This window comes from Ictalurus furcatus, chromosome 2 (genome assembly GCF_023375685.1).
Source record: "Ictalurus furcatus strain D&B chromosome 2, Billie_1.0, whole genome shotgun sequence".
Lineage (NCBI taxonomy): Eukaryota > Metazoa > Chordata > Actinopteri > Siluriformes > Ictaluridae > Ictalurus > Ictalurus furcatus.
Genome location: NC_071256.1, coordinates 2,695,601 through 2,706,144, shown reverse-complemented (window position 1 = coordinate 2,706,144; position 10,544 = coordinate 2,695,601). Strand labels below are relative to the sequence as shown.

The 10,544-nt window shown below is 42.0% G+C and overlaps 1 protein-coding gene across 1 annotated transcript; it reads right to left on the bottom strand.

Moving 5' to 3' along the window:
• Positions 1-3,748: 3,748 nt before the first annotated feature.
• Positions 3,749-10,224, bottom strand: LOC128619165 (peptidyl-prolyl cis-trans isomerase-like 4). The gene is made up of 5 exons (XM_053643137.1): positions 10,106-10,224; positions 9,257-9,324; positions 8,440-8,504; positions 7,737-7,854; positions 3,749-6,565 (listed from the first exon to the last, which is right to left on the bottom strand). The coding sequence occupies exons 1-5, from the start codon at positions 10,173-10,175 to the stop codon at positions 6,551-6,553; spliced, it is 336 nt and encodes a 111-aa protein (XP_053499112.1). The 5' UTR covers positions 10,176-10,224; the 3' UTR covers positions 3,749-6,550.
• Between the last annotated feature and the right edge of the window lie 320 nt (positions 10,225-10,544).

Sequence of the window (10,544 nt, the reverse complement as noted above, 5' to 3'; positions counted from 1 at the left end):
ACACACTTTTTTATCATTAATGACAAAGACAGATGGAAAGAGAAAAATCGAGCATGATTTAAATTTATTAAAATTCAACACTATTTGTGTGACGTGTCTTTCTTGGTCATGTGATTAATATATATATATATATATATATATATATATATATATATATATATATATATATATATATATATATATATATAGACTGAGGACTTGTCTTTAACTCTGATAGAGGAACGGGAGCTGATCACGTCGGTGTAATTGAACAAAGTATTCATCCTTTCTGTATCATTATGCAGTAAAGAAAAAATCCCGTTCTTTCCTCTTCTTCTGCTTTGTGTCTGCATGCGATTCGATTTAAATCGAGTCCTTCATACACTCTGTGTTAGTGAAACCTGCAGGGCTAAAAACAGCCAGAACTCCATTTTGAAGCTGAATCCCTTTCTTCCTCTGCACACAGTTCGGTGTCAGTCCACACCAGCATCACACTCAGGCACGAATCGAAGTCTAAAACGTAAAGAAAGGAACTAGAAATGATTTGCGTGATAATATGCTTCCAGTGTGTTTTGGGTATTTAATGTCTTTAATAGAATTTACTCTGCTTTTTGTGAAACTGTATTACTGACACAAACAATGTTTTTGAGCTGAATGTGTCATGATATAGACATGCTGTCATATCACAGCAAGCCAGTGACTGCATTTCATATCCTGCACTGCGGCCTACAAACATGGCCGCCATGGACCGCATTTCCCAGAACACACACCCTCATTCTAATCACGCACACCTGCATCCAATTTACACTCACAATCACACCACACATATAAGAGACTGTTCAAACACTTATTCTTTGTGAAGTATATGTTAAGTTACATTTTGTTTCTGTCGTTACCAAGCCTTAATTCCTTGTTTGTTGATCCTGGTTTTGACTTTGTTCTTGTTTTCGAGCTTGTCTTTTTGCCTTGCCTTATTTGGACTGTTTGCTTAATTGCCTGACCTCTGACTGTCTTTATTTATTGATTTCTGCCTGATCCTTTGGACTTGTACTTCTTGTATTAAACTAAATATCCTGCACTTGCTTCCATCTCTGCCTCAATACATGACAGAATACTTCATCTATAACATGGAAGCGGCAGCAAAGCGAAGGAGACATCATGCAAGGTAATAAGGAACACCCTACCGAGACTCAACTCTATCAAGCTTCATCAATGGGTTGCCATGGATCCCCCAGAGCCATACGACGGATTTTTCGGCTACCCTGAGTATTTTCTTTTTGACTGCCAATTACATTTTTTGAGCCTGGCGCACCCCAAGCCTGAACAGAGGCTCTGGCTGGGGTTCATACTCACCCGCCTCATTGGCCAAGCCCGCCAGTGGGAGGAGCGTCTGGCCTGTACAGAATCCAAGGGTCTTCACGATGTAACTCAGTTGGTGGGACTATTGATAAAGGAGTTTGGGTGTCCAGAATACACACCAAACCTACAAGACGACCTCCTCCCCAGAGCTCCAGTCTGAGACCCACGAAGTGGGTCCAGCCAGAGGTCAACATGATGACCTGATCTCCAGCGCTCCAACCTGAGACCCACGAGATAGTCTCAGCTCCCGAGCACCCGTTGGAGGTCAACATGGCGACCTTCTCCCCAGAGACCCAGCATGAGACCCATGAGGTTTTCTCATCTCCAGAGCTCCAGCATAAAGTCAAGTTCCTGTCCAAGGTCAAGGAGACGGCCTCTCAGGACAGGTTCCTGTCCGAGGTCGGGGAGACGGCCTCTCAGGCCGGGTTCCTGTCCGAGGTCGGGGAGACGGCCTCTCAGGCCGGGTTCCTGTCCGAGGTCGGGGAGACGGCCTCTCAGGCCAGGTTCCTGTCCGAGGTCGGGGAGACGGCCTCTCAACCAAGGTTCCTGTCCGAGGTCGGGGAGACGGCCTCTCAGGCCGGGTTCCTGTCCGCGGTCCGGGAGACGGCCTCTCAGGCCGGGTTCCTGTCCGAGGTCCGGGAGACGGCCTCTCAGGCCGGGTTCCTGTCCGAGGTCCGGGAGACGGCCTCTCAGGCCGGGTTCCTGTCCGAGGTCGGGGAGACGGCCTCTCAGGCCGGGTTCCTGTCCGAGGTCGGGGAGACGGCCTCTCAGGCCAGGTTCCTGTCCGAGGTCGGGCAGACGGCCTCTCAGGCCAGGTTCCTGTCCGAGGTCGGGGAGACGGCCTCTCAGGCCAGGTTCCTGTCCGAGGTCGGGGAGACGGCCTCTCAACCAAGGTTCCTGTCCGAGGTCGGGGAGACGGCCTCTCAAGCAAGGTTCCTGTCCGAGGTTGACAACCAACCAGGCTCTGTTCACGCCTGAAGCCGACGTCACGACCCACCAGGTTCTGCTCATGCCAGAGTCTGTTGACATGGCAAACCAAGTATTACTCAAGCCTGAAACCAACATCACGTACCAGGTTCTGCTCATGTCAGAGTCTGTTGACACGATGAACCAAGTTCTCCTCACACCTGAAACCGATGTCACGACCAACCAGGTTCTGCTCACGCCTGAAGCCGACGTCACGACCAACCAGGTTCCGCTCACGCCAGAGTCTGCAGACATGGACAACCAAGTTCTCCTCATGCCTGAAACCGACGTCACGACCAACCAAGTTCTACCCATGCCCGAGTCTGCTGACATGGACAACCAAGTTCTGCTCACGCCCGAGTCTGCTGACACGGACAAAGATCTGCTCACGACCGAGTCTGTTGACACAACCATCCATGTTCAGCCTGCAGAGGCGATGGAGGATGACGCTCCACCTTCCTGCTCCGCTGAGAATGTCGCTCCGCTTTCCTGTTCCGCTGAGAACGTCGCTCCGCCTTCCTGCTCCGCTGAGAACGTCGCTCTGCTTTCCTGCTCCGCTGAGGATGGTGCTCAGTCTCTTGGTTCAGCTGACATTTTGCCCAAAGGGCCAGGACCGCCAGGGGAGGGGAACGTATTCTGGCAGTTTTTTTTGGGGGGGGTCTTTTGGGTCTTCAGTGACATTGACTTTGTTTACTTTCTACATGTACTTTTGCTATGGTTTTTGTCCTGTCTCCGCCCCTGTCTTGTCATTAGTTGTTTCCCGTAGGTATGACATCATTGTTTTCAGCTGTCTTGTGTTTCACCCCTGATTACGTTTGTCATTTAAACCACTCATGTCTCTTTGTACCTTGTGTAGTATGGAGTGTTATCTCCTTACCCTGCATTTATTTCTCGTTTCTCGTTTCTGATTCTAGCCTTGCCCAGATTATTCCTCTTTGTAGATCGCCTGACCCATTGCCTGTTATTTTGACCATGCTACTGTCTCATGATTTGGATTTGTCTGCCTGACCCTCTCAAATAAAAGTCTTTAACTGCACTTGCATCCATCCTCACTTTCATAACGTTTAATACATTACAGGCTGGAAGGGTAGGTAAACAAGGCACAGCCCAAAACAAACTATTTGCATAATAATCACATGTAAACAAAGGCAACACAATAATGATGATAATAACAATATTGATGATGATGACTAAACTAGATCACATGTGGATAAACTATAGGGTTATATTTTCCATGTGTCATTTTGGCTAAGTTTTAAAAAAAAAAAGATTAATCAAATTAATAAACGTAGGGTTAATTATTAAACTGATATTCATACCCAACCATATTTTAATGAAACAACAGAAACATATTTGAATGAACCAGTAGTGATGTGACTACATATAGATTCCTCAATGTAGCTTGGTCTATGACAAATGTCACGTATCGAGGCTGAGGCAGAAGTAAGTGCAGAGAATGACATTTATTTAAACAAACGTACCACGAAACAAAGACACTAAGACAACTTGGTATAACACTGTGGCATGAAACAAAACACAGAGACATAAACGACAAGAGTCTAGGACAACGAAAGACCAGCAAACAGTGCAGACAATGACTATATATACACACACATACACACACACACACACACACACACGAGTGCTCATTAACAAAACGTGAATCAGGTGCAGGTGGTCATGTGACAGCTAGTGCAGTGCAGTGGCTGATGGGAACTGGAGTCCAGAGTTTCTTGATACATGACAGAACCCTCCCCTAAGGGCGCTACTCCTGGAGCGCCCAAAATGATACTTCCTCCATCTGGTGGTCCTGGCCCCCTGGGCAAAATGTCCCCAGCAAAACCAGGAGGCTGAGCGGCTTCCACAACGGCACAGGGAGGCAGAGATACTTCCTCGGCAGTACATGAAAGCGGGGCGACGTCCTCGCCAGAGCTTGAAAGCGGGGCGACGTCCTCGTCAGTGCAGGGAAGCAGAGCGACGTCCTCGGCGGAGCTGGACAGCGGAGCGACGTCCTCGGTGGAGCAGAGAGGCAGAGCGACGACCTCAGCCGAGCAGGGAGGCAGAGCGACGACCCCAGCCGAGCAGGGAGGCTGAGCGACGTCCACAGCCGAACAGGGAGGCTGAGCGACCACCTCAATTGAACAGGAAGACTGAGTGACGTCCACAGTTGAACAGGAAGGCTGAGCGACGTCCACAGCTGACCAGGGAGGCAGAGCGACTTTGTGGTAGCTGAACAGTGGGGACTCCTTGAGTCCGGTAGGAGATGGAGCGACGTCTCTCACGGAACGTGGAGGCAGAGCGATGTCCTCCACTGAACATGAAGGCTGAGCGAGAGCCATAATAGGGGAGAGAGGGTGGGAGTTGGTGTCAGCCCCGACCACAGACTCCCCCTCCTGTCGGCGTGGCATGGCGTACTCCTTTGTGAACATTGCCAGTGGTGACCTGGTGCATGGTCTGTCCCGCCGCGGCAGCCAGAGCATGCGGTCATTCTGAGCGAGTAGTTCATCTGTCCTTCTACCCTGCTCCAATAGTCCTCTATACCACTCCTCATATGCTGCAAACCAGGCGTCCATCTTGGTGATCTGCTGGTTCTGATAATGGGTCTTTTGTTCTGTCATGTATTGAGGTTGAGGCAGAAGCAAGTGCAGAGAATGACATTTATTTAAACAAACGTATTACGAAACAAAGCCACTAAGACAACTTGGTATAACACTGTGGCATGAAACAAAACACCGAGACATAAACGACAAGAGTCTAGGACAACGAAAGACAAGCAAACAGTGCAGACAATGACTATATATACACACGAGTGCTCATTAACAAAACGTGAATCAGGTGCAGGTGGTCATGTGACAGCTAGTGCAGTGCAGTGGCTGATGGGAACTGGAGTCCAGAGTTTCTTGATACATGACAACAAATGACAGAATACAGTCTTATTTTACAGATGTTTGGGGTTATATTTTATAAAAATAAAGGATTATACAGTTTTCCAGTAACTTCATACATACTTATTACAGTCCACATTACTCATTTAAATTTACCACCATGGTAAAGTAAAAGAACACGTTAAATCTTTTAGTCAGGGTTTAGACTTTACCAGTACTGAAACAGCGTTGATTAAAGTAGTAAATTACCGACCATTGGCCTCTGATCAAAGTTCAGTCTTTTTGCATTCGTTGCTTGATTTAAGTGCAGCTTAAACTACCATAAACCACAATCTTCTAGTCTTGCTCCACAGAACCTTAGCAGAATTTTGGCCTATTAGGATCCATCATGTCTGCTTTAATAATAATAATAATAATAATAATAATAATAAAAAAGTGCAGGTTCATTACTAGTATCTGAAATAATGAAATGTATAACAAGGAGCAGAACAGATGTGGATAGCTTAAAGACTTGCGCTTTCAAAAAAAAAAAAAAAAAAGTCTTAATACTCATCATTCTGCTTGAATACATCACCTGAATACTGTAGCTTTGCCCCCTAAAACTGCTTCTGTAATCATAAAGATTAAAGTCTTGTGTACAGAATGTTCCCAGTGAACATGCTATGTGTAGAACTGTTTGCCTCGTCTCTATAAAACTAAATACTGTAATGATTTCTAATCCCTCCATCCAGGATAAACCAGAAAAACCTCCAGCAAACATGTTGAAAAAGTTTACTAGGTCTAATGGACCAAAATTGAACGTTTGGCCAACATTTGGTTGTAAGCCAACACTGCACATCACCCTGAGAACAACATCCCTACAGTGAAGCATGGTGGTGGCAGCATCATGTGGGAAGTTATGCTTCATCAATTCAATTTACAAGTAATCATGAAAGAAAATGTAAATGTTTATTAGAATGTGATTTCATTTAAAATTCATACAGTTTAAAAATCAGTAAAATTTATGAAAAGTTAATGGTCAGCGATTATGGAGTAATTTCATTTTTAGATTTTTTTTTTTGGATCAAATAACCTTACAGTTGATCCATGAGAGTGCAGCAAGAACCCAGCGTATAGAGGCTGAGTGAATGTGGTGTGGACTCTGAGTGGTGTGGAATATGAGACTGATATGAACACACCATAACCGCTCCACTCCACCTCCCAGTAACAGCGTCCACACACACTCTCCTTACTCAACACCTGCCACAAGGAATCAAATCTCTCTGGATGATCAGAGTACTGCTGCTGTCTCTCACTGCGTAACACCGCTCTGTTCCTCTCAGACAGAATGAGGTAATAATTTACTGTGCTGGGATCCAGAGTCAGATCACAGAAATCTAAACACATGACAAATATGAACACTTTAGATGTTACAGTTTTTTACGATCGCTATGACAATTTTTTCAATACTTTTAACAATTTAACACACTAACACACCTACAACAGACAACTGGCAAAACGGTTAATTTCATGCTCAAGATCACACACTGTAAACTAAACTCCAACACTAATTTTCAAAAGACAATAATACACTAACACAATAAACCACATCTACCAAAACACTAACACATGTTCTCTTCCTACAGGAACATTTAGTCAATCATAGCACAATGTCATAAAAACACTAACATCAGATGGAATTACAGAAACTGCATTATTTTTTAAGTGTCAGGTCTGCCCTTATACAATAGACAGTATATTGTATTGATCATAGATTGTGCTTTGCACTGCAGTTTCTTTTGAAGCCTCTCTACATTTTGGTTTTGTTGGGTTTACTAAATGCATGCATTTTGTTTCCTTTGCTGCATAAATTCAATACGAAAAATGAATGACCCATCTCAGAGTAGCTTTACAGAATGTTCGGTTTATGAAAAAAAGAAGACAGAACTGCTGCAGAAAAGTCTCTATTTGCAACAGGACATTACTGATTTGGTTTGGGTATTTAATGTCTGTAATAGAATTTACTCTGCATTTTGTGAAACTGTATTACTGACACAAACAATGTTTTTGAGCGGAACGTGTCATGATATAGACATGCTGTCTGTGTAATGCTAAACCGGTAGCTATAGTCGTCTCTTGTTAAGGACATTATTAAACCTGGTTCGTGAATAATAATAAAAAACAGAATAAAATAAAACCTTCACTGGAAAAACATTTGAGGAAAAACGTAATCATTTAATAATATCATGCAGTTGATGTATTGCTGTAAAGGATGCAGTCAGTAGACAGATAATATAAAGAATTACAAACACAGTAACACAATACATTATGTTTATTTATTTATTTTAAAATTAAGTCGTTAACGACGACGAGCGTATTAACATATAAAACACAAAAACTAAAGCAATTATGTTTATCAAAGAAGAAAATCAATCAATATCAGAAGACATGCATGTGTTAACTTCATAAAATAAACTAACGTGTATATAAATATATAATTATTATATATATATATATATATATATATATATATATATATATATATATATATATATATAAAATGAGAACCTGAGAACCGTGCTGCTCATTGCCATTGTTCACCATGGAGACGGTGCCCTTCTTCTTGTGCTTGATCCGTGGAACCTTCTCAGCATCGAAGAAGCGCGCCTGATCCCCGTACAGCTTACTGACACAACACGCACAACAGGTTTATATCAATGCTGATATTCATACAAGTTATCGTTCCTATAGTAACAACCTGCGCAGGCATTTTCCAAGACTGATGAGCCGTTTATTCGCTGTTATTTAACACATCGTCATTCGGAGACGTTTTTATTGAACATTTATGGAAGGAGTCTCCAGTGTCAGCACGGTTTTCTGCCACAGGAAAACCTTCAGGATATAAACCTTCAGGATAGAGCTGAAGGTCACCGTAGCCACTATAAATGCGAGTGACAGCAGAAACTAACCCTTCGTGGACGTTCCAGAGCATTAATCTTAACCGTAAATGCGTTTAAAAAATGAGAAGTGTACTTATTTAACCAGTTATAAAACCGCTCCAGGGTGTGCCGATACGGGAAAATAGATCAACCTCGGGGTGAGTCCGACATTGATTATTTCCCTATAAATGACTTGGTGTTTATTCTTCGAATTATACCATTTATTTTTTTTAATTAGAAAACATTGCAAATGTATAGCGCCAGTTCAAAAGGCAAACAGATTAAATCATCATCATCATCATCATCATCATCATGAGGTGTTTATTACTGACCAGAACACGGACTCTCCTCCTCGGCCAGAGCCTGTAGGGTCTCCAGTCTGGACGATAAAATCTCTCTGAAAGAGGAAATAAAACCAAACAGCGCCACTGTTACAGTTCTTCTACGTTTACGGTGAAATTAATTCCATATGTCGTCACGGCAACTTCAGCGATTGCGATATGAACGTTTTATATCAGCGGCTGGGCGATATGAGCCAAAATATCATATCGCGATACTTATACGCGTCTCGATACACAGGTTCGTAAACAGATTCTCAGCCAAACCGCACTGTTGCGTTTTTAATAAACAAACCATTAAAAACCAACAAACAAAATAGATAAATGTCTATGAAAATTAATTTAAGCCGATTTAAATTTCGTCATCAAATCAGCTTTCAATCAGAGTGTGTATTTGGTTTTAAAAAACTAATTTTATGTGCAATATCTCAGAAAAGTAATTAATATTTATATCATCGCCACCGAGCCCTGATAAACACTTCATGATGATATAAGTTACATCACAATAAAGATCAGGTTTCCTGGTGATATAATTTCCTCAAGAATAATGATTTTAAAAAAAAAATTTAATAAAAAAAAAAAAACACACTGCAGAAATGTGATGACGTCAGGAAATGAAACGTGACTAACGACAAACTAAACTAAACTACTAACACTGTAGAAAGACGCCGCTCCTTCACACGTCCCTTTCTGAAACCCATTTATTACGTTGTTATAACGTTACAGTTATTTTAAACGTTAAATGATAAGAAATTCATTCATTTCAGATAAATGTTGCCTGATGGCTGAGTTCTGCGTAGGAAGATCTTACCTGGACATTGTGAATGAGGCAGTAGTTGTAGTACTTGATTTTACACAGCTTCAAGAAGTTCAAGCAGGCTGCCGAAGGAAAACAAACAAACAAACAAACAAAAAGGTATTTTCACTTCTTCTGCTTCAAAATTAATATCCGAATAATATTTTTTTTTTACTTCCTATTGGCTTAAATTATACTCGCGTAAACCGTAACAGTCAGTACACAATATATAAATGATGATGTCGCCCATGCCCTTGACATTTATTACTTGATATTTATTCTGATCTTTAAGAAGCGCTTTCTTCATCTCCTTTTGATATGCAAATGATCCTGGCAATTCGATGAATATGCAAATTTTCCCTCAACATTCCACACTGATTCTATCTTTTTTTTCTCTCTACTTGACACGGGGGAAAAAATTATGCCATTAATTAAAACAATTTCATTTCATTTGACTGAAGTAGTTTTCACAAAGCCAGAATGTTCAGGTATTAAATAAAATCAGTTTTGTGTCATGTGTCGTGACGTCAACCGGCGACCCTGTAAAGCTAATTTCCCCTTAAAAGAGCTGCGATATTGATGTAGAGAGGAAAAGCCGTGCTCCTGGTCTCGTCTCTTAAAGCTGACGCGTGTAAACACACAACAGTTTGACTAGAAAACGTGTTAAATTTCTTATTCTCATTAACCCATTACTCTAAAACAAGCGGCGAACTAGAAACCGATAAACATAGCTATGCTATGCTAGCTGACTAGCGGTTCTGTTTATCTCAGTTGGCATTAATTAAACCAATAACTACCTCATTTATATACATATTAAACACGCATACGGATACCGGACACCTGATATTTCCGGTTAAATCGTACCTTTGGGTCTTTCCTCGGTGTATAAATCCACTACGATGTCGCCTAATGTTGTTTCTAGCAACACCGCCATTCTGTTTCAAAATTCAGACGGGACTGCGCATGCGCGGAACCAAAGCGCGTGTCCGATATAGCAGAGCGCGTAACCGACAAAGCAATGGATTTGTGTGTGCAGCTACTGTATGCTGCAGTAGGTTTTCTCTTTGTTCTGGGATAAATTAGCTTTGCATTTAACGTTTTTATTAAATTTTGATTACAAGGTACTCATTAAGGCAACACTTAGTGTAATAGTCATACCAAAACAAACAAAAAGGACACAAAAATAGACATTACACATGGATTTAACACATATTTAAATATATTTTTTATTTTGTTATCCAAGAATCCATCCAACTGAATATATGCAGTATAAATACAGTCATGATGATTCATATGTAAGATT